The sequence below is a fragment of the Stenella coeruleoalba genome (assembly GCF_951394435.1).
Source record: "Stenella coeruleoalba genome assembly, chromosome: 17".
NCBI classification, from domain to species: domain Eukaryota; kingdom Metazoa; phylum Chordata; class Mammalia; order Artiodactyla; family Delphinidae; genus Stenella; species Stenella coeruleoalba.
In genome coordinates this window covers 44,285,549-44,312,286 of record NC_137163.1, presented here as the reverse complement: position 1 = coordinate 44,312,286, position 26,738 = coordinate 44,285,549, and the positions used below count along the sequence as shown (strand labels likewise).

The 26,738-nt window shown below is 38.2% G+C and overlaps 1 protein-coding gene across 2 annotated transcripts in view; it reads left to right on the top strand.

The window, feature by feature from the left end:
* The window catches only part of LRRC69 (leucine rich repeat containing 69), a gene marked incomplete at its 5' end in the record, with an annotated part of 93,974 nt that overhangs the window by 45,353 nt on the left and 21,883 nt on the right, over positions 1–26,738 (top strand). For both annotated transcript variants that reach the window (XM_079902333.1, XM_079902332.1), the window contains one exon: positions 22,372–22,473. In XM_079902333.1, the coding sequence (XP_079758459.1) occupies positions 22,372–22,473 (102 nt within the window). The remainder of the gene's footprint in view (positions 1–22,371; positions 22,474–26,738) is intronic.

The following is a 26,738-nucleotide window of genomic DNA, read 5'->3' as shown; positions in this document are numbered from 1 at the left end:
GTTGCTCTCTTTCCCCACCTATATCCCAGTGACCTCGCCCGCTTTGCTTGTTGAATAGTCACAATTTTTAGTTTTTATTTGCTCCACCCTGGTTGAGCTGTGATTCTTGTTCAAAGATTTAGAGATTTGGAAATTTGGGAAAGCAAAAGAAGGGCATCATGCTGAAAACTCAGTGAGTTCCACAGAAGCAGCCAAATAAAGACTGCTCATAGGGAGAGAAATCTGGATAGCTCACGTATGTGCTTTTAGCATTAATAGAGACAAGGAAGCGGGGTGGGAAGGAAATATCCAGTGGTTTGCTGGCAAATGTTTAGTAACCAGCTCTCTGGTCAGGGAAGGGAGCCCTGATTTGTGGAATCTGCCAGTTGCTGGGAGTAAATATTTCCAACATAGACTGTTTCAAGTTACCAACATGATATCACTTAAAGCTAGGTTGCAAATTGATGCTCATAATTAGCTCTCCTGAGCCAATACCAGTCAGCACATCAATAGTAGTAGCCTTGGCACTGCTGATTGAGTTAAGGAGGATCTGGTATGAATTTTAAAAGATAATGTCTTTTGTGTCAGAGTTTCTTAAAATATTAGCTTTGCCACTTATTAGCTGTCTAATCTTGGGTAGAAACCCTTAAATTCCCCAAGCCTAATTTCCTCTTTCAGTATTTCATTTATTCAGTATGCATTTGCATGTTTTTGTATGCCAGGAACTGCTCTAGACAATCTGAAGACAGAGTTGAATAAAACAAACTCCTTACCCTATTAGAGCTTACATTCTAGGAGGGAAGACAGATAATAAGCAAGTAAACAAAAATATTATAATTTTAGGTAGTTTATAAAGAAAACACATAGGGCACTGTAAGCCCAGGAGAGGACATTTTGTGTGTTTTGTGCACCTCTTTATTCTGAGTGCTTACAACAGTGCAAGAACAAATCAGGACATAAAGGAGGGGTCTGCTACTCTAAGTGGTACTGTCAAGAAAGGCACTTTGAGGGGCTGATATGTAATCAAAGAGACTTAAGTGCTTTTGGGTAGCTGGTTGAAGCCCCCATCTCCAACCTTCTTCTCTTGAACTACTTACAGGGGGAGTGGCCATGTGTCATAGGTCTGGCCAGAGAAAAATAAGTAGAAATCTTTTGGGTGAGACTTCTAGGAAAACTTTTATTTTCCCAGTAAAATTGGACAGACTTATCTGGTTCGCACTAATCTCTCTTACCTCTCGCCAACTTAGATCTTTCCTTCTCTAAGTTGCTTGGACTTGATTGAGAATTATCAGCTATTATGAGACTATAAAGTGACAAACATGAAGATAATATTATAATGCATACTCAATATTATAATTTATTAATATATCTTAATTAATTCATATTCTTCATATTATAAAGGACTCAATAAGTGATAAAAAATGGTTAAATATTTTTAACCCCTAATTTGTGCTTTATTACAGGAGTCATAATAATGTGAATGATTCCAGAGTCAACTTTAAAAAACTTTAAGATCTTGGGGTAATGTTAATAGCTATAAGTGTACACTTCTTCAAAGCTTTAAACACATATTTGCAAACAAAAAGCAATACAATGCTTAGAAAAAAATCTAGCACTTTATAAAATATTCTTTTTGGTCTAGAAAGTTCAATATAGAAGCGAGCTATTGAAGAGCAAATGATAGAGCTTTCTAACACAAAGAAACATGTGTACATGTATGTGTGTGCACATGTATAATTAAAAAATAAAAGTAGTGAATACTTTTATTCTAAGTTCTAACCAAGAGAGAGGTTATAAGAAAAAAAAAAGAATTTGAGTTTTATGTTCTAAAGCTGAACCAGTGTTTCTCAGCCTTTTTTTCATTGTCCTCCTCACCTCCAGGAGCATTTTAGACATTTTTCCCCCTAATAGCCCTTCCCCAACCCCATTAAATTTTAGTACCAGATATATACTGTATATGTGTTTATACTGTCAGGCAGTATTGAGCTTTGAGGGCCACAACCCATTGTAATATGTAATATTTTTATCTCCTCCCCCCAAACCAATTTTCACCTCCTTGGGGGGTGCTGTCAGCTCCGACCCTTACTGTTGAAATGTATGAGCTGAACCAGCACAGGACTTGACAAAGTATTTCTTACATTCCTACTTTTATACTTCATGGGCAAGATACGTGGGAGAGTTTTCAAACTTCTGAGAAAATCTTAGAATCACCACAGATGTTGAGATAGCTTTCTTGAAATCCTTGAAATAGTTTTAGCCCTGGGAAAATTTTATTCACTTCGGGGTAGTTGTATTTCCAGTCTTTTAACCCAGTATAGGATGAGTCTGTGTCTGTTGCTGCCATTCCCAAATTTATCTTCTGAAGGTTTGCAGATTGGTAATCAGAATTAGGATAATGTAAGTTATATCATTCCTGGAAAAACATTTAAAAATTTCTTTTCACTGTGGTTTATTTCTTCCTGTTCTTCCAGGTTTTTTTTTTAAAGTCTGTGAATGCATGTGTACACATGCACATATAGTTTTTTTCCCCAAAATGGAGTATTCACACATGTTAATGTGTTAGTATTATTAATATTATTGTATTAGTGTATTATTCACGTAGGTGTTTCATAACATGCCTTTTCAGTTTTTATTGTAAACATTTCCCCATGGTTTAAAGTATTTTCCTATATCATTATTTCTAATGGCTGCATAGCATTGATATTGTATATATTTAAGCAGTCCTCTATTTTTTGACAGGTAGGCTATTTCAAACTTCTTGCCACAATAAAAAAAAGCATATACACAGTAACAAACGCAGTAAGGTAGATAGCTAGTGGGAAGCAGCCGCATGGCACAGGGATATTGGCTCGGTGCTTTGTGACAGCCTGGAGGGGTGGGATGGGGAGGGTGGGAGGGAGGGAGACACAACAGGGAAGACATATGGGAACATATGTTTATGTATGACTGATTCACTTTGTTATAAAGCAGAAACTAACACACCAATGTAAAGCAATTATACCCCAATAAAGATGTTAAAAAAAAAAAAAAAAAGCTTCAATGAATGCCATTGTAGCTAACCTTTGTACAGGGCATTGATTACTTCCTTAGGAAAGATTTCTTGAAGTGTTGTCGCTGGATCAAAACTTGTGCATGCTTTTACTGACTTGATAAATATTGCCAAATTTTGATTCAGAAAGCTTATATAATTCAGCATTTCCAAGTTTTAAAATTGGTTCTTATTCTTCCTTTGAGCAAGCAACGTTTCACATATCTAGTTTGAAGATATTAATTATACTATTTTACAGTCCTGTCCTATTAGTTTTATTTCCTGGTATAAATTCTTGCATCTGTTATCTCTAATGATATTGGCACACTGATTATCAGGTAATTTCATTTTTCAATTTTCAGCTTATTTAATTTGAGACACTCGAGATTACCTGAAAGACTGCCAGCTGTCTTTTCAGTTCAAGTTATGGGAGAAGAAAAAGTTCTTACAGGAGCTTGCATTGGTCAGTGTATTGAGAGTGCAAAAATGGTTGGATATTCCAGCAGGTATACTGCATTCTGAAAGGTCCTCAGTCTTCCCTGGTGTTGCTAGCCCCGCAGGGCCCAATCTCACCTTTCCTCTAGTCTTTCTATAATAAATTTATTTATTTGGCTGCGTTGGATATTCGTTGATGCACGCGGGCTTTCTCTCTATTTGTGGCGAGCGGGAGCTACTCTTCACTGCCGCGTGCGGACTTCTCATTGCGGTGGCTTCTCTTGCTGCAGAGCACGGGCTCTAGGCACACGGGCTTCAGTAGTTGTGGCACGTGGGCTCAGTAGTTGTGACTCGCAGGCTTTAGAGCGCAGGCTCAGTAGTTGTGGCGCACGGGCTTAATTGGTCCACGGCATGTGGGATCTTCCCAGACCAGGGCTCGAACCGTGTGCCCTGCATTGGCAGGCAGATTCCCAACCACTAAGCCAACAGGGAAGTCCCTCTTTTTTTTTAATTGGGGTATAATTGTTTTACAATCTTGTGTTAGTTTCTACTGTACAGCAAAGTGAAGCAGAGTACCCTGTGCTACACAGCAGGCTCTCATTAGTTATCAATTTTATACATATTAGTGTATATATGATAGTCCCAATCTCGCCATTCACCCCAACCCCCTTTTCCCCCCTTGGGGTGCATAAGTTTGTTCTCTACATCTGTGTCTCTATTTCTGCCTTGCAAACCAGTTCATCTGTACCATTTTTCTAGATTCCACATATATGCGTTAATATACAATATTTGTTTTTCTCTTTCTGACTTACTTCCCTCTGTATGATGGTCTCTAGGTCCATCCACATCTCTAAAATGACCCAATTTCATTCCTTTCTATGGCTGAGTAATATTCCACTGTATATGTGTACCACATCTACTTTATCCATTCATCTGTCGATGGACATTTAGGTTGCTTCCCTGACCTGGCTATTGTAAACAGTGCTGCAATGAACACTGGGGTGCATGTGTGTGTTTTTTTTTTAACATCTCTATTGGAGTATAATTACTTTACAATGGTGTGGTAGTTTCTGCTGTATAACAGAGTGAATCAGCTATACGTATACATATATCCTCTTATCCCCTCCCTCTTGTGTCTCCCACCCACCCTCCCTATTCCACCTCTCTAGCGGGACACAGAGCACTGAGCTGATCTCCCTGTGCTATGCAGTGACTTCCCACTAGCTATCTATTTTACGTTTGGTAGTGTATATATGTCAATGCTACTCTCTCACTTCGTCCCAGCCTACCAGTCCCCCTCCCCATGTCCTCAAGTCCATTCTCTAGGTCTGCGACTTTATTCCTGTCCTTCCCCTAGGTTCATCAGAACCATTTTTTTTTTTTAGATTCCATATATATGTGTTAGCATACAGAATTTGTTTTTCTCTTTCTGACTTACTTCACTCTGTATGACATTCTCTAACTCCATCCACCTAACTACAAATAGCTCAATTTTGTTTCTTTTTATGGCTGAGTAATATTCCATTGTATATATGTGCTACATCTTCTTTATCCATTCAACCGTCAGTGGACACTTAGGTTGCTTCCATGAACTGGCTATTGTAAATACAGCTGCGATGAACATTGTGGTACATGACTCTTTTTGAATTATGGTTTTCTCAGGGTATATGCCCAGTAGTGGGATTGCTGGATCATATGGTAGTTCTATTTTTAGTTTTTGAAGGAACCTCCATACTGTTCTCCATAGTGGCTGTATCAATTTACATTCCCACCAACAGTGCAAGAGGGTTCCCTTTTCTCCACATCCTCTAGAGCATTTATTGTTTGTAGATATTTTTATGATGGCCATTCTGACCAGTGGGAAGTGATACCTCATTGTAGTTTTGATTTGCATTTCTCTAATGATTAATGATGTTGAACATCCTTTCATGTGTTTGTTGGCAATCTGTAGGTATTCTTTGGAGAAATGTCGATTTAAGTCTTTGCCCATTTTTGGATTGGGTTGTTTGTATTTTTTGATATTGAGCTGTGTGAGCTGCTTGTATATTTTGGAGATCAATCCTTTGTCAGTTGCTTCATTTGCAAATATTTTCTCCCATTCTGAGGGTTGTCTTTTCATCTTGTTTACAGTTTCCTTTGCTGTGCAAAAGCTTTTAAGTTTCATTAGGTCCATTTGTTTATTTTTGTTTTTATTTCCATTTCTCTAGGAGGTGGGTCAAAAAGGATCTTGCTGTGTTTATGTCAAAGAGTGTTCTGCCTATGTTTTCCTCTAAGAGTTTGATGGTGTCTGGCCTTATATTTAGGTCTTTAATCCATTATGAGTTTATTTTTGTGTATGGTGTTAGGGAGTGTTCTAATTTCATTATTTAACATGTAGCTGTCCAGTTTTCCCAACACCACTTATTTAAGAGGCTCTCTTTTTTGCACTGTATATTCTTGCCTCCTTTGTCAAAGGTAAGGTGACCATATGTGCATGGGTTTATCTCTGCCATATGTGTGTGGGTTTATCTCTGGGCTTTCTATCCTGTTCCATTGATCTATATTTCTGTTTCTGTGCCAGTACCATACTGTCTTGATTACTGTGGCTTTGTAGTATAGTCTGAAGTCTGGGAGCCTGATTCCTCCAGCTCCGTTTTTCTTTCTCAAGATTGCTTTGGCTATTCAGGGTCTTTTGTGTGTCCATACAAATTATGAAATATTTTTTCTACCTCTGTGAAAAATGCCATTGGTAGTTTGATAGGGATTGCATTGAATCTGTAGATTGTTTTGGGTAGTATAGTCATTTTTCACAATGTTGATTCTTCCAGTCCAAGAACATGGTATATCTCTCCATCTGTTTGTATCATCTTTAATTTCTTTCATCAGTGTCTTATAGTTTTCTGCATACAGGTCTTTTATCTCGTTTGGTAGGTTTCTTCCTAGGTATTTTATTCTTTTTGTTGCAATAGTAAATGGGAGTGTTTCCTTACTTTCTCTTTCAGATTTTTCATCATTAGTGTATAGGCATGCAAGAGATTTCTGTGCATTAATTTTATGTCCTGCTACTTTACCAGACTCCTTGAATAGTCCTAGTAGTTTTCTGGTAGCATCTTTAGGATTCTCTATGTATAGTGTCATGTCATCTGCAAACAGTGATAGTTTTACTTCTGTTTTCCCATTTGGATTCCTCTTATTTCTTTTTCTACTCTGATTGCTGTGGCTAAAACTTCCGAAACTATGTTGAATAATAGTGGTGAGAGTGGGCAACCTTGTCTTGTTCCTGATCTTAGTGGATATGGTTACAGTTTTTCACCATTGAGGACAATGTTGGCTGTGGGTTTGTCATATATGGTGTTTATTATGTTGAGGTAAGTTCCCTCTATGCCTACTTTGTGGAGTGTTTTTAACATAAATCAGTGTTGAATTTTGTCAAAAGCTTTTTCTGCATCTATTGAGATGATCATATGATTTTTCTCCTACAATTTGTTAATATGGTGTATCACATTGATTGATTTGCATATACTGAGGAATCCTTGCATTCCTGGGATAAACCCCACCTGATCATGGTGTATGATCCTTTTAATGTGCTGTTGGATTCTGTTTGGGAGTATTTTGTTGAAGATTTTTGCATCAATGTTCAGTGATATTGGTCTATAATTTTCTTTTTTGTGTGATATCTTTGTTTGGTTTTGATATCAGGGAAATGGTGACCTCGTAAAATGAGTTTGGGAGTCTTCCTTCCTCTGCAAATTTTTCGAAGAGTTTGAGGAGGATGGGTGTTAGCTCTTCTCTAAATGTTTGATAGAATTCGCGTGTGAAGCCATCTGGTCCTGGACATTTATTTGTTGGAAGATTTTTAATCACAGTTTCAATTTTAGTACTTGTGATTTTTTTTTTTCATATTTTCTATTTCTCGCTGGTTCAGTTTTGGAAGATTATACCTTTCTGAGAATTTGTCCATGTCTTCCAGGTTGTCCATTTTATTGGCATACAGTTGCTTTTAGTACTCTCATGATGCTTCCTATTTCTGTAGTGTGTGTTGTAACATTTTCATTTCTAATTTTATTGATTTGAGTGCTCTCCCTCTTTTTCTAGATGAATCTGGCTAAAGGTTTATCAATTTTTTTTTTACCTTCTCGAAGAACCAGCTTTTAGTTTTATTGATCTTTGCTATTGTTTTCTTTGTGTGTATTTCATTTATTTCTGATCTGATCTTTATGATTTCTTTCCTTCTACTAACTTGGGGTTTTGTTTGTTCTTTTTTCTCTAGTTCCTTTAGGTGTAAGGTTAGGTTGTTTATTTGAGATTTTTCTTGTTTCTTGAGGTAGAATTGTACTGCTCTAAACTTCCCTCTTAGAACTACTTTTGCTGTGTCCCATAGGTTTTGGGTTGTTGTGTTTTTGTCATTTGTCTCTAGGTATTTTTTGATTTCCTCTTTGATTTCTTCATTGATCTCTTGGTTATTTACTAGCATATTGTTTAGCCTCCATGTGTTTTTGTTTTTTACAGTTTTTTTTTCCTGTAATTGATTTGTAATCTCATAGCACTGTGGTCAGAAAAGATACTTGATATGACTTCAATTTTCTTAAATTTACTGAGGCTTGATATGAGACCCAATGTGTGATCTATCCTGGAGAATGTTCCATGTGCAGTTGAGAAGAGAGTGCAATGTGCTTTTTTTGGATGGAATGTCCTATAAATATTGATTAAATCAATCTGGTCTATTGTATCATTTAAAGCTTGTGTTTCCTTATTAATTTTCTTTCTGGATGATCTGTCCATTGGTGTAAATGGGGTGGTACAGTGGTTAAGATTCCACAGTCCCAATTCAGGGAGCTGGGGTTCAATCCCTGGTGAGGGAACTAGGTCCCACATGCATGCTGCAATGAAGAGTTCACATGCCACAACTAAGGAGCCTCCAAGCCACAACTTAGACCTGGTGCCAGTAAATAAATAAATAAAAACTTTGGACTTCCCTGGTGGTGCACTGGTTAAGAATCCACCTGCCAATGCAGGGGACACAAGTTCGAGCCCTTGTCCAGGAAGATTCCACATGCAAAGGAGCAACTAAGCCTGTGCGCCATAACTACTGATCCTGCACTGTAGAGCCCATGAGCCACAACTACTGAGCCCATGTGCCTAGAGCCATGCTCTGCAACAAGAGAAACCACCACAATGAGAAGCTTTTGCACTGCAATGTAGAGTAGCCCCTGCTCATCACAACTAGAGAAAGCCCGCATGCAGCAATGAAGATCAAATGCACCCTAAAAAAAGGCCCCCACTATTACTGTGTTACTGTCGATTTCCCCTTTCCTAACTGTTAGCATTTGCCTTATGTATTGAGGTGCTCCTATGTTGGGTGCATATATATTTATAATTGTTACATCTTCTTCTTGGATTAATCCCTTGATCATTATGTAGTGTTCTTCCTTGTCTCTTGTCACACTCTTTATTTTAAAGTCTATTTAATCTGATATGAGCTCTGCTACTCCAGCTTTCTTTTGATTTCCGTTTGCATGTAATATCTTTTTCCATCCCCTCACTTTCAGTCTGTATGGTCCCTAGGTCTGAAGTGCATCTCTTGTAGACAGTGTATATATGGGTCTTGTTTTTGTATCCATTCAGCCAGTTGACTTTTGGTTGGAGCTTTTAATCCATTCACATTTAAGGTAATTATCGATATGTATGTTTCTATTACCATTTTCTTAACTGTTTTGAGTTTGTTTTTGTAGGTCCTTTTCTTCTCTTGTGTTTCCCACTTAGAATAGTTTCTTTAGCATTTGTTGTAGATCTGGTTTGGTGGTGCTGAATTCTCTTAGCTTTTGGTTATCTGTAAAGCTTTTGATTTCTCCATTGAATCTGAATGAGATACTTGCTGGGCTATGTAATATTCGTTGTAGTTTTTTTCCCTTTCATCACTTTAAATATGTCCTGCCATTCCCTTCTGCTCTGCAGAGTTTCTGCTGAAAAATCAGCTGATAACCTTATGGGGATTCCCTTGTATGCTATTTGTTGCTTTTCCCTTGCTGCTTTTAATATTTTTTCTTTGTATTTAGTTTTTGATAGTTTGATTAATATGTGTCTCGACGTGTTTCTCCTATCCTGTGTGGGACTCTCTGCACTTCCTGGACTTGACTGACTATTTCCTTTCCCATGTTAGGGGAAGTTTTGACTATAATTTCTTCAGATATTTTATCATACCCTTTCTCTTTCTCTTCTTCTTCTGTGACCCCTATAATTCAAATGTTAGTGAGCTTAATGTTCCAGAGGTCTGTGAGAGAGCCCTCCATTCCTTTCATTCTTTTTTCTTTATTCTTTTTATGTTTCCACCAATCTATCTTCCAGCTCACTTATCTGTTCTTCTGACTCAGTTATTCTGCTATTGATTTCTTCTAGAGTACTTTTAATTTCAGTTATTGTGTTGTTAATTACTGTATTTTGCCCTTTAGTTCTTCTAGGTGCTTGTTAAATGTTTCTTGCATTTTCTCCATTCTATTTCTAAGATTTTTGGATCATCTTTACTGTCATTACTTTGAATTCTTTTCAGGTAGACTGCCTTTTTCCTCTTCATTTGTTTGGTCTTGTGGGTTTTTACCTTGCTCCTTCATCTGCTGCATATTTCTCTGTCTTCTCATTTTAACTTACTGTTTTTGGGGTTTCCTTTCCACATGCTGCAGGTTCCTAGTTCTTCTTACTTCTGGTGTCTGCTCCCAGTGGGTGAGTTTCATTCAGTGGCTTGTGTAGTCTTCCTGGTGGGAGGGACTGGTGCCTGTGTTCTGGTGGGTGAAGCTGGATTTTGTCCCTCTGATGGGCAGGGCCGCATCTGGTAGTGTGTTTTGGGGTGTCTGTGAGCTTAGTATGACTTTAGGCAGCATGTCTGCTAATGGGTGGGGTTGTGTTCTTGTCTTGCTAGTTGTTTGGCATGTGACGTCCAGCTCTGGAACTTGCTGGCCATTGCATGGAGCCGGGTCTTAGTGTTGTGATGGAGACCTCTGGGAGAGTTCTCAACGATTAATATTCCATGGGGCTGGGAGTTCTCTGGTGGTCCAATGTACTGGACTCGGCTCTCCCACCTTGGAGGCTCAGGCCCTATCCCTGGCCCAGAGCACCAAACCCCACAAGCTGCATGGCATGGAAGAAAAGGGAAAAGAAAAGGAGAGAAAAAAAAGAAAAGAAAATTAACAGACAAACAAAACCCCAAGACAAGTGGTAAAAGCTAAACTGAACAGACAAAAACATGTAAAGAAACACACACCCACACTGAGAAAAAGAAATAAAGAAAAAGAAAAAGAGAAAACAAAAAAGAAGAAAGCAACCAAACCAATAAACAAAGCCAATAATGAAAACAAACACTAAAAACTAAACTAACAAAAACAAAAAATCTAAAACAAATCAAATGCAGAGCAAACTAAAAAAAGGAAAGGAAGCATAAAAGAAACACAAAAATGATAAAAAAAAAAGTAAAAACAGAAGAAAGAGGAAAATAAAAAGATAAATAGAAAACAACAAAGAAGTAAAGTAAAAATAGAAAAATGTAAAATTTAGTTAAAAATAAGACAAAAACAAAGCAAAACAAAGGAAAAAAGAAAAACAAGGAAAAAACACAATATAATGAAAAAGTACAGTAGAATAGGAAAACAATAAGATAAAAAACATATTAAAAAATAAAAACATAAAAGAGGGGGGCGTCCCTGGTGGCACAGTGGTTGAGAGTCTGCCTGCCGATGCAGTGGACACGGGTTCATGCCCCGGTCTGGGAGGATCCCACATGCCTCGGAACAGCTGGGCCCATGAGCCATGGCCACTGAGCCTGCACGTCTGGAGCCTGTGCTCTGCAACGGGAGAGGCCACAACAGTGAGAGGCCCACGTACTGCAAAAAATAAAAAAAAATTAAAAAAAGCATAAAAGAGAAAAGAAAAAGTAAATTGAAAAATTAAAAGAATAATAAAAAAAAGAACAATAATAGAACAAAATGAAAAAAAAGAGAAAGTATATATAATAGTAATAGTAGTTATATTTTCCTGTGGCCTTGGTTGTCAGTGTCCTTGCCCCCACAGTGAGCCACTGTTATTCCCTGCCTACCCAGGAAATCCTCCAATACTTCTAAGTAGGTCTCTGGCCCTGCTGTGGGCACTGTGGGACCAGCTCAGACTCTGATCTGGCCTTACCTCCCCCATGTAATTGCTTCCAAAGTCCACAGTTGCTCCCAAAGTCCACAGCCTCGATTGTGGGAACACTCATTGTCTATTCATATATTTCACAGATGCAGGCTTTACCAAGCCAGTTGCAGGGGTTTAATCTGCTGCTCCTGTGGCTGCATGGAGAGATTTCCCTTTGGTCCCACAGCCCCTGGAGTTCAGCTTTGGTTTTCGCCCTGCCTCTGTCTGTTGGCCACCCTCAGGTGTCTGTTCCCTGCCCAGGCAAGAGGCTGTGTAAGCAGTGGCTGATTAGGGCTCACTTGCTCTCTCAGGCCAGGGGAGGGGAGGGAGGGATACGGCAGTCACAATTGGGATATGCAGGGAGTGTCTGTGGCGACAGAGGCTGGTGTGAAGTTGCTACAGCCTGAGGTGTGCCTTGCGTTCTCCCAGGGAAGTTAGCCCCGGATTTTGGGACCCTCAGCAGTGGTGGGCTGCACAGGCTTCCGGGAAGGTGTGGGCAGTGACTTGTGCTTACACACAGGACACTTGGTGGCAGCGGTGGCAGCCATTGCCCCCCTCTCATGTCAGAGATAACAGCCATGGTTTGTGCCCACCTCTGGAGGTCACGTAGGTGGTGCCCAGCTGTCTGTGAGCACACGGAGCAGGAAGCTCCTATGGCGGGCCCACCCCTCTTCTCATGCAGACCACAACGATAGATTCCTGACTCTCCGGCAGGCCTGGTTTTTTTCCCGGACTCCCTCCCAGCTAGCTGTGGTGCACTAGACCCCTCAGGCTGTCTTCATGCCACCAACCCGAGTCCTCTCCCTGAGGTCTGACCTCCAAAGCCAGAGCTTCAGCACCCATCCCCCACCCGCCCCGGCAGGTGAACCAATAAGCGTCTCACTCTGGTGAGACCTGGTTGGCACTGATCCTCTGTGCAGGATTCTCTCCACTTTCCCTCCACACCCCTGTTGCTGCCCTCACCTCTAGGGCTCCCCTCCCTCCCATCTCCTCCAGTGAGGGGACTTCCTAGCATGTGGAAACTTTTCCTCCCTCACAGCTCCCTCCCAGAGGTGCAGGTCCTTTGTCTCTTTTTCTTCTTTTGCCCTACCCAGTTATGTGGAGAATTTCTTGCCTTTTTGGAAGTCTGAGGTTTCTGCCAGCATTCAGTAGGTGTTCTGAAGGAGTTGTTACACATGTAGATGTATTTTTGATGTATTTGTGGGGAGGAAAGTGATCTCCATGTCTTACTCCTCTGCCGTCTTGAAGCTCCTCCACCTTTCTCTATTCAAAGCACTGTTCTCACCAGGCTATAGGTGTGTGGGATTCAGGGAAAGGAGCTATAGGAGTGGGAGGTAGAGTGTGGCCATGAGGATGAGAGGGGGTAGGTGAGTTCACAGTGTCTTCCTGCTTCTGAAAGAGTACAGTAATATTGCTGTTTGTTGTTCTACTATCCCATACTTCTCTGGAGGCCTCTACTACCTCTGTGTATTGAGTTACCTCAATTCCATTTCTTTGTAGGAATTCTTCCTTTGGCTTCCATGTTCATCCTGGGTTGATGCTTCCTCCTTCACTTGATACTGTCTACACATAGTTTCTCTTCCTGTGAGAATTTATCATCCTGTTTTTAAGTGGTTATTTATTTTCTTGAAAGTTATCTTCTTATCATTTCTAGGATTTGGCTTGGAAGAGGAAGAGTGTTAAATGTGCTTAGTTTTGCCATCTTGAAACTAGAAGTACACGTATCAGTTTGCTAATCAGATTTGCAGCATATGAAATTGCCTTTATCCTTGTCTGGTAGAGCTTAAATGAAGCAAAGTAATGAGAAAAATGGAAGACAAAATATTGGCTGACCCTAACAAGACTCTTCTGTTGAGAGAAAAGTAATAAATATGACTTGCCTACTTTAGACAATGGACTACATGCTGGCATAGTACCTCATTTTTCTAGGATGTCTCATAGTTTACCAAGTACTTAATACATTCCTTATTTGATCTTTAAAATCCAGTGAGATGGATATTATCATATCTATTTATACATGGAGAACAGGCTCAGATATTTGAATGACTTGTATGGAGGGGTTGTGTGGATGAAATGGATTTGAAACCAGTCCCCAGCATTGGAGCCCAGTGTTTTCTCTATTCTACTATTAAGTATAGATGAAGTTATATGAAAAGCTTAAAAGAAAAGAATGTTTGGTTAAAACAGCAGTCACTTAAGAGAAGGTAAATAAAAACAGTCAAGAATCCCTTGAAACAGTGATATTTAATATGAATGAAGAAGAACAAAGATATATCAGGAGGAATTAAAGGTGTTATGCCTTTGAGAGGCTTTATTTAAAACAGCATTGGGGCTCATTTGGAAACCAAGGGAGAAGCTACAAACTGACGTTCTTTCTGAGGTTCCCATTATGAATCTGGTCACTCAAACTTTAATTTCCTGTCAGAATAAAAAAATAGAAGATCAAAGATCTCACAATTGGTTTTCAGACCATAAACAGCTTTCACAAACTCTGAATATCTTTCTTCTAGTTCAGTGGTCTGAATTGTTGCCTGGTCTGACTAAATTTTAAAGTGGAATTTTTCAGTTTAAATCATAGACTATCCCAGGGCAGGGGTTGGGAACTTTGATTTCTTTGTTACTGCCTTTTATAGTTTGCTTACTACTACTTTCTGCTTTTTCTCTGTAACCAGGTCTGTGAGGTTTAGAAATATGGGTGAAAAAGCATCTCTAGATATATGGCTCCCCTATCCAGTGGAGAGGTACTAATTATATATTTTGCTTTCAAAACCTGAAAAGAAGATTGCTTCTAAAGAGTGAGTGACTAAAGTTTGGAAGTCTTATCTAGATTTAGAGAAGGAAGAGGTAGATTTTTGTGTTTTGCAAAGGAGGATTCACAGAAAAGCACATAAGAAGGTTACTTTGAGCAATTCAGAGACATTAGAATTGTCTATCTGCTGATGGTAGAGCAAGAGAATTCTATGATGTTGAAATTAATGTGCATGTTTTCTTTTGGTTCTTTGGCTGCATTTTAAATGGAGTTTAATTAAAGTTTCAGAAGGAAGAGTAAGGAGGATCTCATGGGGATTCAAGCAGGGAATATGGTAAAGCTGGGCAGAGCTCAGAGATACTGAAGCAAGTGTGTGGTTCTCAGGTCAACAATCTTCTGGGATTCTTAGCAGCATGAACTGTTAGTTCATCACACTTATTATACTGTTGGAATAATGTAGCCATATTCCAAATGCTTGCTCTACTTATACCTTGTTTCTGTTCCCCTTTAACATCAATCTATACATAGCCCACTGTGGACTCTCCAGCTCCTTGCCATAATAGTTGTTCTGTTCCAGTTTCCAGAGCTAAATGGCAAATTTCCATGTTTCTTGGTTCAAATTCCACAAAGAGTATATGATTAGGAATGGAAGGACCTGAACAGATTCAAGAGACATTTACGAGGTAAATTTAGAAACAGTGATGGGCTTGTGAACTTTCTATAGTCTAAGATAGAAAACACTGGAAAAAGACCAACTCTAGGAGGGCAGATCATGAGTTCAATCTTGGACACAGTGAATTTAACATATATTTAAGACATCCAAGTGAAGATTTTGAGTAAACAGTTGGCTGTAGGGTGTGGAACCAGAGTCATTGGCATAGAGATTTCATTGAGTCATGGAAATGGTTAAGATTGCCAAGGGAAAAAAAATAAAGTGAAAAGAGAATGTGCTAGGCTCAGGGGAGAACTATTTCATGGTTGGGCAAAGAAAGATGAGCCAACAAAGAAAACATGGAGTTGTGTTGACTAGAGGAGAATTTCCAGCAATCACTGAGGGCATATTGGAAGTTGATGAAGATGAATTTATTGTGATTCTAGGCTGCCCTAAGGTGTAACTGCAAACAGCACTTATTTGCTTGTGTACAGAGACAGGGAAAGCTGATGGCATGGATGACCCAGGCTTAGGTTTTGCTAGACATAGAGAATGAAAAGGCAGAATACCTGAATATTACATGTGTAATATAACTTATCATACATTTTTTTAATATAGGAAAGGATTTTAAAATTTTAAATAATTCTGAGAAACACATATCGTGTATACATATTTGCTCCCATTTCAAATATTTTTTTGGATGAATTCCTATCAGTAGAATTAACAAAGAGTAAAAACAATTTTCACACTTTTTAATGACACTGCAAATTTTCTTTTTTTGCAAAAAACAGATTGCCCCAATCTTGTTTGTATTGGGGCAGTGTGCGTTCGACTTTTTATTCTTTGCATTTTGACAGGCAAAATGAATGTATTACCCAAATTCTTGGTTTTTGTTACTCTCTTTCAGTTACTGTGTCTTGAGTAATTTTCTTTGGTTAAGGTACATAGCTCATGCATGTGAGAATGTCTTTCCATTGCCTCTGCACATTAATGAAAACTTGTCTGGTTATCAAATCCTTGGGTCATAAATATTTCCCCTCTCAAACTGCTAAACATATGATTTCATTTTATTCTGAGTGTTAATGGTATGGACAAATCTGAGACAAAAGTGTTCCAAGAAGAGGGAAGTGCAAAGGTCCCAAGGCAAAAAACGCTTGGAAAGAAAGCCAATGTTGCCAGAGGGGAGAGAGAAATAAAGAGAGAGGGAGAGAGAGAGGGAGGGAGAGGAGGAGGGAGGAGGGAGGAGGGGGAAGGGGAGGGGAAGGAAGAGGGATAGGCAGAATGGTAGGATATAAGGTCAAAGAGATTGTACAGGGTCCAATCATAACAGAGTCCTGTAGGCCAGCTTCGGGGCTTTGCATTTCATTCTGAATGAGAAATGAGATGGTTTTGAGCAAGGTAGTGCTGGATGGTTTTGAGCTAGGTACTACTGTGATCTGATTTACATTGTAAGATCACACTGTTGGAGGTGGAACATACAGGGCAGAGTGGAAGCAGAGGCCTCTTCAGTTACCGGTTCTCAGGTGGTTCAAGGATAGAAGTGGGGTCTTAAGCAGGTATGGATGAGGATTGTGAGGCAATAACAAATAAGTCCTCCCAGATCAATTTTCCTTTTTACGATGTTTAAATCAAGAGGCTGAAGAGGATGCTGGAGCTACTGTCCCATCAGCTATAAGGCCCAGGATATTGAAGGCAGGGAGAAGCATGAGCTTAAGGGCCTTCAGCTGCTTCTCCCTAGCCACCAGAATGAGGAAGGGGTGTGTGTGTGTGTGTGTGTGTGTGTGTGTGTGTGTGTGTGTGTATGTTTAGATCCTGGGGGTTCAAGTTATCTCCTTCCCTCCAGATTTCTCTTGGCAGCTTCTCTTCAACTCCCCGGGGGTCTTCTCTTGGGTCAACTATCCAGCAGATACTGAAGGATTCTTATTTTAGGTCACTTTCTGCCTATTTTCCCTCCCACTCATGCACAGTGTGTGAGAGAGGAGTTCCCACAACAGAATTTTTGGCTTCCTTATGTTCAAATGATATCATCAGCTGAATCACTCCACAGTTCTGATTAGATATCAAGTGTATCATACATTTTCTTGAATTTCTCATTGGTCACAGATCTTATTCATGTCCTTTTTTTAGAATTGCTAATTATATGTTTTTGGATGACATAGTCCCAACACTTAAAACCTTACTCTCCTCACAAGTCAACTGTTAGCATATTTATAAATTCCAATTCTTGCTAAAGTGTAACCCTGTGAGCTTTGAGATGGTCTGAAGGGTCCATGGTTATTTGCCATCACCTATTTATCAGTTCTGTTTTTGAGCTCATGTGAAATCTCAGCCTCCCTTCTCCTTGTTTACATTAACAAATTTCTTCCTAAATTAGCCCCCTTCTGATCTCCCTCATTACTTAAGGCTGGCCTGAAGCAATAGAAGGGCTTGCTGAACTTATATATTGTTCCTGAGTCCTGGGGCTTTGCAGGAACACTTATAACAATTGACCAAGTCTGGAGAAGAAGGTCTTTGCAAATCTTGAGTGCCCAGGGAGAGTTGTGTGTGATTGATTATTTATTGGGCCTCAGCTATGTACTAGGTACTGAATTTAGAGCTAGCATTAAATAGTCACTTAAGATATAGCTCTTAAAGAGACTAAACCTGAGAGATGAAGACAAACTTTTCAACAATGATTGTCTCATAGTATTTACAGGTGGTATGATTAATTAGGCCTAAGGAGATATAGAAACATTTGATAGAAGTTGCAGAAGCTTACAGGGGTGATATTTTAGTCGTGAAGAGATGATCCAGGAGTGGACTGAGTAATGGGCACAGCATGAGTAATAATTGTAAGTTAAGACACAGGCCTCTTATGAGACCCCTAAGTACTACAGGATGGCTGGTGTATAAGGGTGAAAGTAGAGCTTACTAGGATATATGGTTGGAAAAACAGGCCAAGAAGAACCAAGTATGATATACTAGGGCTTTTGAATTTATCCTATGGACTAAAGGGAGCCTTGAAAAGTTTTAAGCAAGGTTGTATTTTGACCAGCTTCTCATTTTAAAAGACCACTTTGGCAGCAAAAGTTTGCACTGAGACCAATATAAGTACTATTGCAATAATTCCTGTAAGATGAGGGCCTCAATCAAGCCAGAGGGGTTAGTGGCTGGGTCAGGGAGTAACAGAAGAGATTGTGCAGATGTGGCGAGGAGGTGGGTGGATAGGAGGATGGAAAGAAAGGATAAATTCTATAAGTTTTAAGAAGGTAGAATTGACAGGACATGGCAGGAGATTTGATGTGGGGAAAGGAGCAAGGAAAACTGGGGGAAATTAGTGTTCAACTTTTGAATGTTAGAATTTATGGTGATTGTGGGACTCCCATCTGGAGTTGTGCAGTAGGCAGCCAAATATTTGAGAACATTACTCAAGAAGTTGTTTTGTAAAGGTGGTCAATATAAACAACTTAGGCTCAAAGTTCCTTGATTTTAATGAGCTTTTCAGGTCTTCAGTTCAGCAAACCACCATCACAGTCATGTCTAGATCACAACATCATCTTCAGATGCTCTAAATATGAAGAATTAAAGTCCAGCATGGCAGTTTGACCCCTGGTTCCTCCTATGTTCCAGCTCTCTTATTGCTTTATAGCCATATCTTTCCTTTTAGATCACAGACTTCATGTCGCTCTACATCTTCTTTTATTCATAGTCCATCGAAACTTCGTACTATTTCTTTTTCTATCTGGTCTAAACCATAAAGGACCCAGTCCAATTCAGTTACTTTTTAATATGTATGAGCTCATGCCCTTGCTTTCTGACATATACTTCTGCAGATTCTTAATGTTGTATCTAGACTGCTGGGTGTTAAAGGAGAGCACACAATCTATGGACAGGGATTGCCACAAATGTGTGTTCCCTCAGCACCCCTGTATAATATTTTTGCTTGTTGCATGCCAGGTTCATTTTCCAAAACCTATTCGATACTTTCACCACCTTCTTCATGCCTCCTTCCATATCGACACCTTGCTTCACAACTCAATTAGCAAATGGTCTTATTCTCTATTTCAAAGACAAAATTGAAGGGATCATGTCTGATTCCTTCACATCCAATTCCACACCTTCAAACTCATTCATGCCTGCATCTTCTGGCTGCGGAGGAGAGGATAATTCAAAGATGTTAATTTTCAAAAGTCTTTCTGTGTTCTTCACCTGATCGTTACTCTTTCAATTATTCCTTTCTCCTCTAAATTAATTTCTCTATGTTGGTACTTACCTTCTACATGATCAAGTCTTCACGTTAAAAAAAATAAAAACCCTCATTTGAACCGTCATTTCTCTTCAGCTGCAAGTCCCCTTTCCAGATAAATGGTCAGTGAATGTTTATGACCTTATACCTCTAAACCAGAGTTTTCCCAACTTCAACCCTCTTTTGGGACTGATAATTCTTTGCTGTGGGAGCTATCCTGTGCATTTTAGGATGGTTAGCAGCATCCCTGGTATTTACTAAGTAGATGCCAGTAATACTGCCCCCTCCCCCAGTTGTAACAATGAAAAATATCCATAGACCCCTGAGAGGGCGGGAGGGACAAAATTGTTCCTGTTGATATTAAACCCATAACACTGGTAGTTTGAGTAAGCCTGTGCAAAGAGACTCTGAAAAGCTGTAACAACATTTTTTTTTTTTATTTGCGGTACGCGGGCCTCTTACTGTTGTGGCCTCTCCCGTTGCGGAGCACAGGCTCCGGACGCGCAGGCTCAGCTGCCATGGCTCACGGGCCCAGCTGCTCCGCGGCATGTGGGATCTTCCCAGACCAGGGCACGAACCCGTGTCGCCTGCATGAGCAGGCGGACTCTCAACCACTGTGCCACCAGGGAAGCCCCGTAACAACGTTTTATTAGCAGAAGAGATTATGCTACTGGAGTGATGAGACTAGCAAAGAATATTGTTCTATTAAGAAGCTAGGCTGGCAGGAAACCTAGTAGTGCATATAGAGAAGGTATTAAAAAATGTTGCTCTGGGGAATATTCAGAGTGGACTTTGAGAGATTGTGTGACTTCAGGTTATTGAAACTTACCTGCTGCAAAACACATGCTAATGAATTTCTTTATTAATTTCTTTTCATTAAGATAATTTCTTTCTGGTATATTATGTGTAGTAAGTTAGCAAGCTGGGTAACTCACTACCATGTTTGATGGAAGAATAGTGATAGGATTTGAAGGAAGAGAAACATGACCCCTAAAGAAAAATGTATGCCCTTTGAACTGTGGTCAACTTTGAAATGAGTTTCACATATGTTAATGCTTTTGCAGATACCAAGTTAGTCAAGTTTGTATCATATTTTTATAAAAGGAATGTGAGTTAAGGTATAAATTATAGAATGTTATTCTTTAGAGCCAGAAGGAAAAAATGATGTTTCCATTAAGCAGAAGAAGTGCTCTTTTCATTTCAGCACACCCAGCACTGACTTGTGGCTACCATTAAGTTCAACTCTCTAGGTTGCTCCTTGTTGGTGGATAACATAGGAAACTGAATTAAGAAAGTCAGAATGTCTGTAGGTGATTCCAATGTAGCCTTAAACTCTTTATTTTATTTTTAAACCTTGTCTATGTTGTAGAAATTTCGTGAGACATTTAGACCTGATGACATGATGCCCTGGAAAGATGTTTTAAATCAATTATTTTTAATTTGTTGAGTGCTGTGTTTCAAACCATGGGCTGAAATCAAGGAAATCTCTAACTCTTCCATAACTGTGAGGTGCAGTGGTGTAATGCCGCTACCTCATCCTGGCTCACAAGAACCAATTTTCAACATCTCTTCCCAACTCTGTGTTCAGTGACTGGAATCAGCTATGGTAGGAGTATTTACACCATAGAATCAAAGCATGCCACAAATCAGGACTTTTTTTTTTTTTCTTTCCAGAGAACTGTTTTATCTGCACACCACTGAAGATAGGTCTTATTGTCCCCATTTCACAGCTGAAACTAAGTCTCAGAAAAGTAACTCCCTAAATGAGTTTAACTTTGAAAACCACATGAGCTCAAAGTCATGTGAACTCAAGGGAGTCAAGGTGTAATTTTTTTTTTTTTCTGCTGGCACAGTTTTTTTTTTTTATCCTGTTCTTTTTTTTTTTTTTTGACATATAGTTGCTTTACAACGTTGTGTTAGTTTCTTCTGTACAACGAAGTGAATCAGCTATATGTATACATATATCCCCTCCCTCTTGGACCTTCCACTCCCCCTGCCCAATCCCACTCATCTAGGTCATCACAGAGCACCGAGCTGAGCTCCCCGTGCTATACAGTAGGTTCTCACTAGCTATCTATTTTACACATGGTAGTGTATATATGTCAATCCTAATCTCCCAGTTTGTCCCACCCTCCTCTTCCCTCCCCCATATCCACATGTCCGTTCTCTACATCTGCATCTCTATTCCTACCCAGAAGATAGGTTCATCTGTACCATTTTTCTAGATTCCACATACATGCATTAATATACAATATTTGTTTTTCTTTTTCTGACTTACTTGACTCTGTATGACAGTCTCTAGGTCCATCCACATCTCTACAAATGACCCAATTTCATTCCATTTTATGGCTCAGTAATATTCCATTCTATATATGTACCACACCTTCTTTATCCATTCATCTGTCTATGGACATTTAAGTTGTTTCCATGTCCTGGCTATTGTAAATAGTGTTGCAATGAACATTGAGGTACGTATGTCTTTTTGAATTATGGTTTTCTCAGCAATCCCACTGCTGGGCATATACCCTGAGAAAACCATAATTCAAAAAGATATAATATGAACATAAGAGAATTACTTTTTTTCTACTCAAGGGGTAGAATCCAGCTGAATTTAGGTTTTCTTCATAGAAGATTCAATATCCTTGTGAATTATATATTTTTCTTTTTTCTTTTCATTGTACACAACAGAGAAATCAACTGTACTTCAATATAATGATAATTTTTTGATGTTCCTCTGTTTCCCTTACCTTCCTCACTGATCATAAATGAATGGATCATAAGACAGTATTTGAGACCTAAATTTTTGGTGTATATTAGAGTGTTATTTTTCATCATACTTGGTTCCTAAAAAACGTATTATTTGCAAACTGTTCCCAGCATCTTATTAATTAACCTCTCTTCTATTACTAACAATTCTCCGATCCTGAACAACTTTTCTCAGCTGTCTAGTATGGGGGATGTCACCAGTGACCTCTAAGGTCATTGCCATCCATGCCAACATAAAGATTCTTATGCTTCTTATAACTAGAGTACACCCTGCTGTTAAAATACTAATGTGGAATATGTCATAAATAAAGTAATTTTAGTCTAATTTTATTGACGATGTAGGCTCAGAAATGAAGTTTATTTTGTTGTGTAGTGAAGTTTTTATTTTGTTTTGAAAGTTTCAATACCTGAAGCTGAGGGAGTTCTACTGTGAGGGAAACCCACTGTTCCTGAAGCAGCCAGTTAATGCTGTAAAACACGAGGACATCTGGAGTCTACAGGTGAAGCCTTATAGCATTCACACAGGTCTTCAAACTAAAGCCATGATTTAAGTTTTAAAGAGTTTTCTTCTAAAGCATTCTTGCCAAGCCAGCGAACGATCCATACAACCATAATCCATTGGCATTGTGGACCCTAGTCATAATCTTTTTGACTTGCTTGCAGAATCCATTGTAATCCTATCTGATTTCCAGAGTGACCAAATTCAGAGACATTTAAACATTTTATTGGATGAAAACATTTTGTTGAAAACAAAGGAATTTGTTTTCACTTTAACCTCCAAGTATTTTTTCAGTATTATCTAAGGATATATTTGATTAGTTCTTACTGGGGTGTTTTGTCTCTTCCATCCCCTTTTCACTTGTCCCCACTCCTAGTGGATAAATGAATATGATCCAGAAACTGTGTTCCCTTTAGTCAACAAGTTGATGATATTAAAGGAAGGAATAGGGAAATACATTACGAGACTTTCTTTGTGAGTATTTTAGTGATAGATGAGTTAAAGATTTCAGATCTTTCCACATTTGAGTATGAGTCTCCATCGTGAATTTGGACTCCTCAGGTCCTTTTAGGTCTGTAGCTGAACATGCAGAATTGTCTTAAAACTTTCAAGAATTGCATAGGATTCAAGTTTCCTGGTTACAGGAAACAACCAACCTTGTTTGACAATTTAGTTTAAAAAAATAACATTTCCCCCTTATTGCACAAGTAATATATGTTTAATACAGAAAAGTAGAAAATACAGATGAGTGAGGAAGAAAATATTAGTTATAATGCCATACTTATTTAAAAATTTATTATAAAAGTAATACAAACTTATTTAGAGAAATTAGAAAAAAGGCAATAGAAATTGATAAAAAAAATACTCAGAAATCCAATATGCAGAGTTACAATCACTGTTCTCTCTGACACTTATTCTGCTAGAACTTTCCATAAATCCTGAAATTTCTGTTATCAAAGATGATTTCAAACTCCACATACTATTTAGAGACTCGCTTTTTTTACTCAAAATATTGTGAATATCTTTCCAATCAATAAGAAATATACTTATGACATCTTTTTTGATGAATACATAATAATATTCTGGTATATGATTACACCATAATATTTTAAACTACTTTCCTACTGTTGGCTGTTTAGATTATTAATAATTTTATAACTTTTGGGTCTTTATAAACAAGGCTACGATGACTGTCCTCTTCTTATGTCTATATTATCCCTGTGAGTGAAATTCCTGGGCCAAAGAACTTTCATCTTTTAAAGTCTGATTAGCTCTTTCCAAATTCTTTTCCAGATAATCAATCTATATTTCCACAAACAGTATTATTTCCCACTCTCAAGTCAAAAAAAACTTACTTGACTTTTAATTGTAAATAATTTAAAAAACTGAAGTATTTAATTTGTTTAATTACTTGTAACCTAATTATCTCCTTGAATCAAGTATTTCAGAATAGTAGTAGTAAAATAATAACAATAATAATAGACAGCTAACATTTATTATGCTTACCATGGGCAAGGCATTGTTCTAAGCAAGTAACAGGAATGAACTAATTTAGTCCTCCATTAACGCTTGAAAGGTAGGTACTGTTATTGTCCCCTTTTATAGATAAACTGAGACTTGGAGAGGTTAAATAACTTGTCCAAGTTCACAGAGCTAGTAAGTTTTGGAATGCTGATGCCATTCTAAGCAGTTGTGCTCCAGACTCCATGCTGCAGTATTGCCTCAGAAAGGGGCTGCCAGAAACTGAGGGAAAGGGAAACAGGGGTAGTCTCTGGTTGGAAGAGGTTCTGGTTTGTGGAGGGGACTGGATGAGCGGTTAACCCAATGTGGCAGGTGTCTTACAGGGAGCACTTGAGAGCAAGAATGTTACCTTGTGCCTGGGACCCAGGAGCAGGGTGAGAGAGTAATATTTCTTCCTTCTCATTTCAAAACTAAGAACCCAGGAACACAACAGTTTTGGGTTTTTGTTTTGTTTATTTAGTAGAAGTAATGATTTTTACTTACAGTGTATAAATGACTTGGGTATTTTTGAAAGTATCTCTAAGAATTTTTCTTAGAAAGGCGATAAATTTATTATACATTTTATATTTGTACTTAAAGTAAAAGCCATTTCTACTGGATATTTGGTTAACGTTACTGATTAAATTACTTGGGCTGTCAAAAAACTATAGGGATTGTTTCAGGCTCTGCATTAGTTAAGGATTTTTAAAGACTTTTCCTCACCTCAGAGATTTGTGAACTAAAATTTAATATTGATAACTACATTATAACAAAATATTAGCTAGAATATACTGCATCAGCAGATGCCGGACTGAGTTTTACCTGTGTTATGTAATTTAATTCTCTGAACTCTATGTGATAGTATTGGAAAAAAAAATCCCTATTTTACAGGTGAGGTATCCAAGATCAGAGAAGTTAAGGACTTGTCCAAATAGGGTCACACTAATAGGTCACAGAGCCAGGATTTGTACCTATTTATCTATCTGACTCTGACTCAGTATCTTTGCTCTTCATGCTACATTTTAGTGCCTATCATACAGTAACAATTGATCATATAATAGTTCCAAAGTTCAATATTCCTTCTACGGATTCACATTTGTTTTTACATTTTATAATTTTTTATATTTATATAAATATAATTTGTATATGGATAATTTTATAATTCAAATGAAATCATCATATGTAAGGAAAAATAAAAGAAACACCCGAAACTAATTTTAATCTATGATGGTTTAAACATAGAAATAATCTCTGACCTACATATAGTTATCTAACAAATACTCTAACAGAATAGCATATAAACTATTTAAAAGGAACAATTTATTTATCATAGAAGATTTCTTGACTTTTAAATAATGCCGAGATTAGGCCATCATTAAGTTGTGTATCCTCAAAAACTGCATTGCATGTATCTTTACGAGTTTTCCTGAAATTTACTATTGCTCATGCCAAAACTATCTTATTTTATATACACTTGTATTTTCAAGTAATAACTTTATATTTCAGTGATATATGTCATTCTTCCACAGCAACACATTGGCAGCAAGTAGGAGAAGGATATAAATAATGGGTAATGTAAGAGTTGTCAAGAGACATACTGAGTGCGACAAACATGTTTGGTTCCAGAAATCATAAATGGAAAAAGTGAACTGTATGAATTGTGACCTATTTATTCATTCCATGTACTTCAGCAAATTCTACCACCTGCTATTTTGGGGTTTGAATTCTTGTCTATTAGTTTTCTGAGGCTTTATAGTGAGACTAACCGTTGAATTCTGGTAGATAAAACTTACCTCTAAAATCAGTGTTTCATTCAGAATCACAACCTATGCTTTGTGTAAGTAGAGAGAGGAGTGATAACAAACATCTAATTTAGGAGTCCTGTAATATTAGTGTGAAAGGGTAATTCTTTCAGAAAGGATGACCTCATTATGTAACCATCCCTGAGAATAAGCTGAAGTGTGTAGGAGGTTATGCTGTTGAAGGATCAGGCAGTTAGGAACCAATGCTCAGGGCTGTTTTTGTATAATGGCATCTTTCCCAGATGTTTGTTAAGTGGAATGGATAGAGAAATAAGGGAAAGAGACACAGGAATTTATAGGATTTTGTTATTATTTAAAAGATTTTAATTGGGATAGATGAGTGAAAAATTATGTCTGTATGTATTGTGTTGGCCAAAAAGTTCCTTTGGTTTTCAAGTAAAAATTAAAGACACATTTTTCATTTTACCCAAGAATTTTATTGAACAATGTATTCGCCGTTTTGTTCCACTACTTTCTGCCATTTTTTAGGCAACTTCATAATTCCATCTTCCCAAAACTTTTTATCTTTTTGAGCAAAGAACTGTTCCAGGTGCCTTTTACAGTCTTCCAGGGAATTAAAATTTTTTCCATTAAGACTATTTTGTAAAGACTGAAATAAATGGAAATCTGAAGGTGTAATGTCTGGTGACTATAGCAGATGAATCAGAACTTCCCAGCCAAGCTGTAACAGTCTTTTCCTGGTCTTCAAAGAAACATGCAGTCTTGCATTATCCTGATGGAAGATTATGTGTTTTCTGTTGACTAATTCCAGACCTTTTCATTGAGTGCAGCTTTCAGTTCGTCTAATTGGGAGGAGTACTTGTTAGTATTAATACTTTGGTTTTCTTGAAGCTCCCTTCCAATCCCACCATATACAAAACATCACCTTCTTTGGATGAAGACTGGTTTTTGGTGTGGTTGGTGGTGGTTCATTTCACTTGCCCCGTGATCTCTTCCATTCCAC